The 12,759-nt window shown below is 42.0% G+C and overlaps 1 protein-coding gene across 1 annotated transcript in view; it reads left to right on the top strand.

Moving 5' to 3' along the window:
* Positions 1 to 12,759, top strand: part of ptprz1 (protein tyrosine phosphatase, receptor type Z1) — an 88,679-nt gene that overhangs the window by 21,996 nt on the left and 53,924 nt on the right. The window contains exon 2 of the mRNA XM_022764558.1: positions 8,147 to 8,209. Coding sequence (XP_022620279.1) covers positions 8,147 to 8,209 — 63 coding nt within the window. The remainder of the gene's footprint in view (positions 1 to 8,146; positions 8,210 to 12,759) is intronic.

The raw sequence follows: 12,759 nt of genomic DNA, 5'->3' as shown, positions 1-12,759 counted from the left end.
CGAGGTTGTAAAAAAGTTAATCTTAAAAATGTGACTTAAAACTTGATAAAAGTCAATGCTGAGCTTTCTGTCAGACAAACACAACTGACACATGATCATAGAGATGATGTCATTGAAAAATCACACATTTCTCTGGTTTGACAATTGATGGAAATTAAACTGAACAACAGATTAAAACACAGGTCTAGATGTTTTTAGACATTTTAATGTGGAAAAGTTACAGATTTATAACTTTAAAACCCAAATAAATAAATTATATAAAAGTAGGAAATCAGTTTCAGCTTTCAGCAGCCAAAACATCCAACAGCTGTTGATATATTTGAGTTTGATGATCAAAAGCGATAGTCGTATAGATAACCACATATAATTTAACTAGCGCACAGTTAGCTGGTTGGTGTCAGGATTCAGAAGGAGAGATCAGGAGTCGGACGACCGAGATCCAACATCTGAACCGTTAGAGGAAGAATGTCTAATAATAATTTCATACTGTGGCTGTAATGACCTCCGCAGCCTCGGGGACACTTCCTGTCGACACACACACAGACACTGCGACAGAACGAGCAGGTGTGTTTTCTCTGTAGTCTGGTGTCACAAAAGTTTTCCAAGCCTCCGAAATGCGTTTGTTGAACAGCTGTCTGTCCACCTTGGAGACGCACACTCGTTTAAATCGGTCGGTCTCTCTTTTCAGTATTTATTGCCATTGTAATGGAGATACTGTTTGGTGATGTCGTGAAGTAGCGCTGGATCATGGGAGTTGTTACCGTCGGCTTCTCCTGGTTTGGAGGTTTTTACCAGCAGCTGAATTATCCTCAGAGGTTTCCTCCTCTCCACAACCAACACACCAGGAGATTAAAACCAGCAGAAACGCTGAATAAATCAGTCTCACTTTAAAAATCTGAGATTCACCAACACTCTTTGGCTCAGGACGTCTCTGAGCTGAGCTGTCTCACATTTCCTCGGCTTGTTTCTCTGATAACTTCAGCTCCAGACGTCCGACGACTAAAATCCTTCATCTGGTTTGAATATAGAGTTTAAAACCACCGAGGTGTAAAAAGTTAATCTTAAAAATGTGACTTAAAACTTGATAAAAGTCAATGCTGAGCTTCTGTCAGACAAACACAACTGACACATGATCATAGAGATGATGTCATTGAAAATCACAGATTTCTCTGGTTTGACAATTGATGGAAATATAACTGAACAACAGATAAAACACAGGTCTAGATGTTTTTAGACATTTTAATGTGGAAAGTTACAGATTATAACTTTAAAACCCAAATAAATAAATATATAAAAGTAGGAAATCAGTTTCAGCTTTCAGCAACAAAACATCCAACAGCTGTTGATATATTTGAGTTTGATGATCAAACCGATAGTCGTATAGATAACCACATATAATTTTAACTAGCGCACAGTAGCTGGTTGGTGTCAGGAGTTCAGAAGGAGAGATCAGGAGTCGGACGACCGAGATCCAACATCTGAACCGTTTAGAGGAAGAATGTCTAATAATAATTTCATACTGTGGCTGTAATGACCTCCGCAGCCTCGGGGACACTTCCTGTCGACACACACACAGACACTGCGACAGAACGAGCAGGTGTGTTTTCTCTGTAGTCTGTGTCACAAAAGGTTTCCAAGCCCCGACTCGTGTGTCAGGTGTCGTCCGGACGCCGGTGCGGTCGGTAACCGAAAACCTGCAGCGTTTGATGTGTGCAGCGCGTCGGACGAGTGTGTCGCGTTTTCCCCCGCAGCTCAGGGAGAGGATCCCACGCGCACGGAGGAGACGTGTGCTGGCGTTTGTGTGCAGTTCAGTAGAAGAAGAGTCACCTGAGGCGTTCGCACGTCGCTGCACATCGCTGACTCTTGAAGAAGCCGGAGCCAGAGCGAAAGATGAGCTCAGCTGATAAAAACTGTTTAAAGTTTTCATTGACGGGAGAGGGGGTAAACAACTGTACAGATATTAGAACAACTATGAGGACCTGACCCACTTAAAGAAGCAAGGACTGAACAAACACACACACACACACACACACACACAGGCTGCAGGCAGGTGTTCCATGTCAGAGCTGCTGTTTACACTGTCTAGTTTCCATTTCCACCTTAACAGCGGCAGAGCTCGCAGCTTCCTGTCTGTCCTGACCCACCTGACTGCTCCGAGGTCACCCAGGGACAAACAGATAATGTTAGTGTTTGGTTTTAAGGGTGGGTGATGTGTGTCGGTCTCCTGGTTCGCTGTTCTGATCCAGACTGACTCGACAACTGGTGGATGGATCTGCATGAAAATGTGGTTTAGACGTTCATGATCCACAGAGGATGAATCCTGTAGCGCCACCAGGACGTCCCTTTCTCTTTAACACGATAACTCAGGAACGCCTTGATAGAGTTTCTTCAAATTCGGTGCAAACATCCACTTGGACTCAAGGATGAACTGATAAGAATTTGGTGGTCAAAGGTCAAAGGTCAAGGTCACAGTGACCTCACAAAACTGATTCATCGTCACAAAACTTCCCACAAATGTCTAACAGGATAAAAAAAAAAAGAAAGATGAAGTGAGGACATTTTTATATCCAAAAGGTCAAAGGTCAACTTCACTGTGACATCATAATGTTCTGCAGAAACGCTTATTATTCAACGCTACACAAAACATAAATTTAATGGCAGTCTTTTCCAGTAGCAGGTGAGTTATTTTCCTCTGTTGGAGAGACTGATTAACGACTTCCGCCCTGAGGTGATAACGATACAGAAACATCCTCACCTCGCTGCTTCGGGAAGTAACAACCTGCTTCTGGTTACTTGAACTTCTCCCCTCTGACCTTTGAGCTAGAGGCCGTGACCCTGCCACAGCCCGAGTGCTAGAGGTCGGTGATTAAGTGAAAGCAGCGGAGTGAATAACGCCACCAGAGCGCGGCGACTGCAGAGACGCATCAGGACAAGAAAAACGAACGGCTCTGATTGTTTCTTTGCAGCCGCGGCCGTAACACAGCTGGAATGCGTTGCAGTAAATCACATTCACACTCTACTTATGGTCATTGCAATGATTCATGGGAAAGTGGCAGGGAGCAGGTTTCTGCCTCATCAGGAGGTTTAGTTCTACTTTGGCGCTCTGTCGGTCTTTTATCACTCAGAAACAGAAGGTGGGAGTCTTTCTCTGCTGGATTTCGATCGTGTCTCAACATTTCAACCTCCTTTAGATTCAGGGATTAGACTTTCTACTCTTTAACTGAAATGAAATGGATGACTGAACTGTTGCTGTGATGTTCCACCGGACCAGAAGAACAAGAAGAGCTTTGTTCTCTCAGAGGAAAGACTCAATCTGCAGAACGTTTCACAGGCGCATCTCGGAAAAGTTGCGTAAGGTAAAACTAGAGTTCCCTGTCCAACCAGACCAAGCAGAGCTCCGTGTGTGAAGCAGGTGACAGGTGGGCAGCAAAGGTGATTACCTGATGCAATATGTACAGTGTTATTGATAAAACGTCGCTCCAAAATAAAGGGCTGTTCAACAGCAAGATCAATAAAGTGTAGACTTCAAATGATATTAGTAGTTTTGTTGTTTTGGCTAAAACTCGTCAAATAACCTGAACTATCACTTTATGGTGATAATGGTGCTGGAAGCTGCTTCCTGGTCAGAATCAGCAAACACTTTAACGGCAGTTCTTTATTTCAATCCTTTGATTTGGGTCATTTTGTGATCTTGACTCTGTTGTGAACAAAGTCCAAAAACAGTCCATTAAACAGCTGCAGCATGGACGTGCAGTTCTACACAAATATCAACAAGATTTTCTTTTTTTTTTTTTTTGTACATTCAGGTCACATTGTCTTGTTTCCTGTCTGAAAAACAAAAGATTTATGACCCATGTGGAAAGTCGCTCTATGTGCTCTGAAGTTCCTCTGCACATTAAAACCATGCAGGAAGTTTTAAAGCCCGGTCGGATCCAAACTTTCAAAGTGATTGTGATCTCCTTCACTCATAAACTCTTAATCTAAAGCAGCTACTCTGCTCTAAAAGCAGTCAGATTACTGGCAGCCTGCCTGGAAAACACCTGCTTTCCGTGAGAACTTTACGTCCTGTGTGAGCGTCTTCGTGCTGAGGGGCTGAACCGCGAGTCGCTGCCCCAGACTGTCAAACATGTAATCCTGGATTAGACCGCTATCATCCAGAGCTCAGAGGGAACTAACACCGCACAGCAGGAGTCCTCATCTCCTAATTTACTGCAGTCTAAGACTGAACAGACCACAACCAGGTGGGGTCGTGAATTTTAATCTGGACAGGCTGTAAACTCGCTGACAGGATGGTTTTCTTGGTGGAGGATCCATGTGCTGCGTCTTCCTGTTAGTTTCCATGATTCTGCACTGGCTTGTGCACAAAGACTTTGTTGCTTTTGTTGTCGTCGTTACTGTGTTATGATTGTGTTTCTTAGCTTGTTACTTAACTGATAATGAAACATCATGACAAAGGACTGAACACTTTAATGATGAAGTCCGGCTCGGAGTCGATGTTCCAGTTCATCTGGGTTGAAGTTAAAACTCCGTGCAGACCAGTCAAGTTCTACCACAACAAACTGGGAAAATGTTCCTCTTCTTATTTTGAAGTGTTGATCCATCAGAAGATATAAAAATCATCTCAGTGTAGTTTCACATCTCCTCTCTCAGGCTTCTCTCTGCAGCTCTAGTAACAACAGGTCAGTGAGCCAATCAGAAGAGAGGAGGCTCTGAGCCTCTCTTCTGATTGGCTGACTGTTTTCTGAGTAAAACAATAAAAATATAGCAGATTTCAGGTAAAAACACTCAGAGAAACCAAATCCTGTAAAGGTTTGGATGGTGGGTCCAGGTGGGCGGGGCTTGGGGACTGCTTTGTTGTGACATCACAAAGTTCCAGAAGTCCTGACGGCTGGTTTTAAGGCTCAGTTTCTGAATACAGGCTGTGTGCATTTCTCTGTGGACTGAGGCTTTGATACTTTCACAGTATTAATATAGAAGGTAGAGCTGATCTATAATCACACTACACATGGACAGAGACCTTTACACTGGAGGAGCTTTAAAGGAGAGCACTGATGTCACTCGTTAAAGACTGTTTCCAGGTTTTGAAGAGGAGGCTGCTGCTGATTAAGTGAGAATATAATCTCTGCTGTAGGTTTCAGACTAAAGTAGCTGCTGCTCATATAACACACCCCAATCCCTCAAAGTCAAATTTGACACTGAACTTCCTGCAGAAAAAACTCAGAGGACGCCTTTAAGATACAAGGATGTCACGCCGGATGAGATTTAAATTACAGTACGTAATTGTGGCTGTAATTACCACTGGGGTGGGGGTGAAAAATGAGAGGAGACATTTCAATCAAAACCACAAATGACGAACCTCATTGTGGTGCGAGAGGAAAAGCCAGAGGATCACCACAGTCATTAGGATTCATTTTCAACAATGAATATTTGCTCAAGACAATCCATCCAGTAGCTGTTGAGATATTTCAGTCTGTACCCAAGGTGCTGCACTGACCAGTGTTACAACACCTGGAGCTGTGGCGCTGCATTAACTGGACGTTTCTCTCCAGAGACAGAATTACGACTGATACACATGTACTGACTGTTGTTACAGCTGCTCCTTAAAGCTCCTAAAGTTCGTCCTTTATTGTGATTTGTTGGCTGAGAAATCAAAGCCTTTTAAAAATGATGATCTGATGCCTGGTGCAGTTTGTTGTAGGACGGGACCTTTAAACTTTTAAGGTTCAAGGGTAGAAACTTTTAATTATGTTTCAATTCCATCAATGAATTCCCAACATTTTTCTCTGCTTGTAAACACACACCTCATCATGTCACTTTATTTCCTTCTCGCGTCACGTGACCTCTGGCTCTCCGTCGCGCAGCCGGGCCCTCGGCGCTCTGTGATGGTAATGAGGTGTTGTTCTCTAACGGCTCCACTTCATTAACGTGACGGATGCCCGGACAGCCGCTCGGGTTAATGATGTCACCTCCCGACAGGATCTCATTATATACATGACTGAGAGCCGGAGAGGTCCGAGCCGCTCGGCGAGGGTCCGGAGGAAGTTAGGAGGCATCGATCAGGAACATGGCGAGATTGCTTCTCACAGGTTTCTCACAGCCAACACATCCAAATACAATCAGAAAGGTGGAGCAGAGGAAAAACTGCACCTCCTGCCAAGGTGCAAACAAGCAACACTTCCAGTTTAAAGAACAACTTTACCATCAGACCAACGTGTTTCAGGCTCGTAAAACACATTAGAAATTGTATTTAATTAAGACGAGTACGAAGGAAAAACAGGATGTGATTTTTCTCATGTGTCGTCCTTTAGAAACACTACAGTTCAGTGTAATGTGTCTGCGTCGTCGAGACTGTCCTGTAACAAACGAGCCCATAGTTCGTCTGTGCAGCTGCTTATTATGACATCATGGTTACGTTTTGTTGCTAGGCGACATCTAGTAGTCGTGGTAATTATGACGGGAGCAAAGGGAAAAGTGTTGGTGACGTGGTTTAAAGAGAGACGTCAGGAGGAGGTCGTGGTGGATGTATGAATATGACACAGGCGAGCCGCGTGTTTGAGTCCCTTGTGAAAACAGCAGTTTATGTTGCAACCATGACGACGCAGATCGTCTAATGTTGAGTGAGCACTTGCTTTAACCCAAATCACAATCTTTTCCTAAACCTAACCAACCGAGGATTTAGAGCAGCGAGGAAGAATTGATTTCCTGGGAGAACTGCAGTTTTATTCAGGTGTAAAACTATAAAGTTTATTAATAAATTAATGGGTTTCAGATGGGTGCATAGACTTACTTACTCGTACTTAACTTACGCTACCTGATACAGTATCTTAGACAGTATCTGAACAACTCTATTTATAGCAGGTGGAAACTTAGATCAGTTTGATATGTTGATCTCTACAGTCGAATACAGTCCATTACAAAACTTCTTTAAATCCTTAGTTCCTGAAGGAAAGTTGTTTTTGTTGTATTGGATATTAAAACATGTCTGTGAAAACTCTCCGTCCTCCTGCTCACAGGAAGTACAGAAAAGCTTTTCACTTGATATTGAAAGCGTCTTCGTGGTCAAACGTGACTCCTCCTTGAAGCCCACCTGAGATCTGACAAACCTACAGGTGCTTTATAGAATATTTCCAGCAGCTAAATAAAAACTTCAACCTGACAAACGAGGTCAGTTTAACATCTGGAAATGACTCGCTGACCCCTCAGCAGCTTCCTGTCGTGCTGATGGAGCCTGACGGAGCCCGTGGCTGTTTTCATCCGCAGGAGGTTGGTGTTGGTTTAGTTTGGCAGCTGTTCAGCGAAACCTCAGCGGAGACTGTGTGTGCGAGTCGAATAAAGTCAAACCATAAAAACCCATTAAAGTCCAACTCTCTAATGAAACTGTCAGCTCAGGAATTTAAAGGGACATTTGTGTCACAACTTTGATTCTGTAAAAACTTTTTACAACCTTAAAGCGCCCGGAGCTACAACCTGCGAGGTTCGTCTGAAGTCAGACATCTTTAATGAAATACATATTTTATCAACCACAAAAATCTAAAAGCCCCTCTCTCACTTTAATCTGTCACATTTTATATTTTTACATATTTCAAACAAGCTCCTGTTGCACAAAACACCTTAAAATTTTCTACTCAAGTAATGACACTTAAGCTTTAATTTCTCCTTAGCTGAGGGAGTTACTTAAAGGTGCTGCACAGAAACTCTTAAATGTTTCATCTTGTTCATTTATCGCCATAAACTCGACCATGTTGCAGTTAAGACAGAGTTAAGGGCTTTTGTGCAATGGTTTAAGTGACTTTAAGTGATTCCTTAAGTAAAAGACTAAGACAAGGAGAAAACCATAAATACTTAAGTAAACATTTAAGGGAACCGTAAGGAGAAGACTCAAGGGTGTTTTGTGCAACTGTCTGTATTTTAAGGAAACCTTAACTGAGACTTTAAGGGAAATCTTAACTTAAGGGTTTTTCGTGCAGCTGGCCCCTGTTCTTTAACTGTGCAGTGAAACCAAAACTCTTCTCATGTTAGACTCATGGGTTTTAAAGGAGTATTATTATATTATGTTGTTGCAGCATCAGTTTAAATATCTATTTTAAATATCAACACAACATCCAGTATAATAACTAATCTGTGTCTCTCCCTCTGTCTCTTACAGCTGAAGGATATGCTTACAGGAACCAACGCAAGTTCTCAGAAGAAATCGACTGGTCGTACGCAGGTGAGTGAAGTTCATCAGGTGCTTAAACTGGAATAATAAACTGTCAGTCATGAGTCAGCAGGTTAGGTGGTTTTGCTGTTGAGTGATTGGCTGACTGTTTTTTGAGTGAGCCAATAAAAATAAAGCAGATTTCAGGTAAAAACACTCAGAGAAACCAAATCCTGCAAGGTTTGGATGGTGGGTCCAGGTGGGCGGGGCTTGGTGACTGCTTTGTTGTGACATCACAAAGTTCCAGAAGTCCTGACGGCTGGTTTTAAGGCTCAGTTTCTGAATACAGGCTGTGTGCATTTCTCTGTGGACTGAGGCTTTGATACTTTCACAGTATTAATATAGAAGCTAGACCTGATCTATAATCACACTACACATGGACACAGACAGATGTGCATTTGTTGGGGACTATTTCCAGCAGCGGATTAACTCGTGTGCTCATGGCGATGAGGGAATGAGTCACTCAGTGAAACAGTGACACTCACTGATGTGTTTCTAATCTTTTTTGGAAACAATGGAGCTCAGTGGTGCAGGAGAGTCAGATACATCAGAGAGAGGATAGAGAGGAGAACTTCACTGTTGTTTTCTGTCTTTTCATGGCCTTTGTTGATAAGAAGAAAACTATGAAATATCACCAGACTTATTCCTTAAAAGGCCAGTGCAGCTGTAAAACTTAAAACTGATCAGATGAGCTTCGTAATAAAAGTATTACATCAGCCTCACAGGTGATTGACAGGACAGGTCGGGGAGGGAAACATCACAATGAGAGTCATCCACACGACAATGACAGAAAATACAGTGACTGCATGACGTGACTGAGGGAGCTGTACATAATACAGTGTATAACAGAGGGGCTTATGGGAAGTCACGCATATATATATATATATATGCACAGTACAGTACACACAGTGTTACACAGACTTAATGTCAGTCAGAAAACTGCTCCTGTCTCAGATATTCACACAACTCATATCTGTCATCTCCATGTTGCTGACCAGTAGAATAACTGATGTTGCTTCTTGTTAGTGTGTATATGTGTGTGTGTGTGTTTGTGTGTGTGTGTGTGTGTGTGTGTGTGTGTGTGTCCTGCAGTGTGACATGCTGGCTGCAGCTCCACTGATGCTCGACTTTAATGTTTCTGCTTTGATGTGAAACTACACATACTGTGTGTGTGTGTGTGTCTGTGTGTGTGTGTGTGTGTGTGTCTGTGTGTGTCTGTCTGTGTGTGTGTGTGTGTGTGTGTCTGTGTGTGTCTGTCTGTGTGTGTGTGTGTGTGTGTGTCTGTGTGTGTCTGTCTGTGTGTGTGTGTGTGTGTGTGTCTGTGTGTGTCTGTCTGTGTGTGTGTGTGTGTGTGTGTCTGTGTGTGTCTGTCTGTGTGTGTGTGTGTGTGTGTGTGTGTGTCTGTGTCTGTGTGTGTGTGTGTGTTTGTGGACTGTACTTCAAAAGAATTAACTAATTGATTTTGAATGACAGTGAAGTAATTCATGAAGCTTTTGAGTATTTATGTGTCAGATGAAAATATGGAGATGAACTTTTTAAATGAGATTTGAATAAATATCTAAATATTAGATGTTTGTGTCCTGATCTAGTATTTTTTTTGCCACAGTTCTGATCCGAGTCTTTAATATTGATTATCTGCTGATACTGAGTCTGATCCAGATATGTGCAGTTATCGTTGTGTGTCTCTTTGTGGTTGTTACCACCATGGTTGGTGTTGTTTTCATCGTGTGTCTCATCTTATCGTGTGTGTGTGTGTGTGTGTGTGTGTGTGTGTGTGTGTGTGTGTGTTTTGAGGACTTTGGCAGTTGTTTGTGTGTCAGATTTTGTCACTGTGATGACGTCGGGTTTCTTTTCTGTTTGGTTCATATAGTGGCTGCAATGAACAGACTTTTTATTCATTTCTAGCAGATCCTGTTGTGTTGTGAAACTTGCAGTGACTTGCTTTGCTTTATCTTGCTTTATATATATATATATATTTTAATGTATTTTCTTCTTTCTGTGTTTGTTGTTATGCACCAAACACCAAAGTAAATTCTTCATATGTGAAAACTCACTTGGCAATAAACATGATTCTGATTCTGGAACGAAGCAGATGAACCAACATGAGCAGGAAACTCTGGGCTTCACTACAGATAAAGACTTGTACTTTGAAAGCTGCTGCTGCCGCTGCTGCTGCTGCTGCTGCTGCTGCTGCTGCTGCCTAAGTGCCCTTGAGCATTGGACTGAAGCCCTGATTCCTCCAGTACAGCAGCACTGTGTTAACTCAGACTCAGACGATGGATCATATGAATCCAATTTTATCCACTTTTACCTTCATTTTAGGATAAGGACACACACACACACACACACACACCCACACACACAGAGTTTATTTGATCTGTGATCAGAAGCAGCTTTTGGCTCGGCTCAGTGAACAGCGGAGATTTAATAAAACAGATCTTTTGGTGATTTTCAGTATCACAGGACGAGCTGTTGAGACTGGTGGCGGTTTCTGGAGCAAATGTGATCTGATGTTTTCACTGCTTGTCTGTTGGAAAGATAAAACAAACACATGGACAGTTTACATGAGCTGAGTCCAGATTTTAAACCGTAACACAAAACTGTTTGATTAGGTGAAAATATGATTGATGAACTACTAATAAAAAAACACATTTCACATCGTGTTTTGCTTCTCACACATTCAAGAACGTCTGAAGTAAAATTCATTGCAGCTCGTTTGATAGTTGTTGAGATATTTCACTCAAAACCCCAAAATGTCAACTTCAGTTTGTCACTAGAGGGAAAAGCAGGAGGTTCCATGTTTCTTCATGTTCTGAATTCAGACCTGAGAGTTTCCAAAGACACCGAACATCTGGGGCTGAGTTTTGTATAAACTGATGTTGGAAACATGTTTTAAGTCTGAGAATAACAAGAGTATAACTATAATATAGCTCCTTTGAAGTGCTGCAGCATCATGGCACAGAATAACTTCTACTGTTTGTGTTATACAGCGACACTGATTCCACCTCTGCAGCTGCTCGAGGCCCGAGTGAAATATCAATGTAAATATTTACAGTTCGAGAGATAAATTTACGTTTATGATCCTTTTAATAGCAAGAAAGTCGATGAATCTGAGCGAAGCTTCATATTAAATAAAGTTTTAAGACAAGTCATTCCATATATAGAAGTAGCATGTATGTATATAGTGACAGTTCCAGCATTTAACACACACATCTGACTCCAGGCCGAGTCTCAACCTGATCCTGGCGCTACTGATGTTTTATTTCATTATTATCATTTATTGAATATTGATTCATCTATTAAATTATTTTCTTCATTTATCTTTTATCATTTGGTCTATAAGACATCAACAGGTGTGAGTTCAGGTGTGAACGCACCCGAGACGTAATGAGGACGCAGGTCTGGGCCGCACGAGTTGTTTTTACAACCAGCATCCTGAAAACCTTAAAATATTTAATGAACTATAAAGTACGGCCAAGAAAAGCAGCTTATTCCCACGTTCACGTTTGATATTTCTGATTAAAAAATTATGAATCGGTTTTCAAAATAGTCGTGTTTCAATAGACGAATCAGTTTAATTGACTAATAGTTTCAGGTTTAGTGTCTTTAAACTTTTTTGGTACTTGTTTCAAGCTCATCCTGTGGTTTAAGGTTGTGTGTGTGTGTGTGTGTGTGTGTGTGTGTGTGTGTGTGTTCTCCATTGACATGCTAATATCCGTCCTGACCCAGAAGCCTGTCTGACCTGGTTGGTCTTTTTGTCCTGTGGAGGAAGAAAACTCTCAACAGCCAATCAGAGCGAGGACGGGGGGGGGGGGGGGGGGGGGGACAGACCGCNGGGGGTGTCACATGACCACTACCTGCTCACAAACACATTTCTGTTGTTATTGCATATAACAATAAACATGGTAAGAAGAAAGAATATAAAAAAACAAGTTCCACAAGAGAGGGAAATATAAATAGAAAAACTTTCAATAAAATATTTACAATTAAAATACAACAAAATAATACAAATATGTACAATGTGCAAAATGAATGGGGTGATGTGAAATAGTTCACAGTATGAAATACATGATGTTCAAAAAAATCAAATTACCTTTTACATTAACGACTTACAGTCACATTCAGCTCTTATTGTTTACGTCAAGAGTCAGTGGCTCCAAACAAGCTGTAATTTAGACGTCCTCCTCATTATTGAACTGTGAGTGGAAACAGGTTTGAGTAATGACTGTAATGATGAGGCGCCCTGTGGTGCAGCTGCACCTTCCCTGACTCTCGCTGTGACCTTCTGACGAACAGACAGCTCACGACAAAACGTATTCAAGCTAAATATCATCCAAGACTGTGTGTGTGTGTGTTTCCGTTTGCACAAAATCACGTTGAGAGCGGTCGCCATGAAAACAGGGTGAGGAGCTCGGACATCCGGAGCGAGCTCGGCGTAGAGTCGCTGCTCCTTCACGCCGATAAAGGAGCCAGTTGAGGTGGTTTTGTGGTTAGGGACAAAAACAACATGCTTAGCTGCAGCTGAAGAGCATGGTATTATTACAGTAGTTAAGGTTTGAAAA

This window comes from Seriola dumerili, unplaced genomic scaffold (genome assembly GCF_002260705.1).
Source record: "Seriola dumerili isolate Sdu_G_001 unplaced genomic scaffold, Sdu_1.0 BDQW01000550.1, whole genome shotgun sequence".
NCBI classification, from domain to species: Eukaryota; Metazoa; Chordata; class Actinopteri; order Carangiformes; family Carangidae; genus Seriola; species Seriola dumerili.
This window is presented reverse-complemented; position numbering and strand designations above follow the sequence as displayed.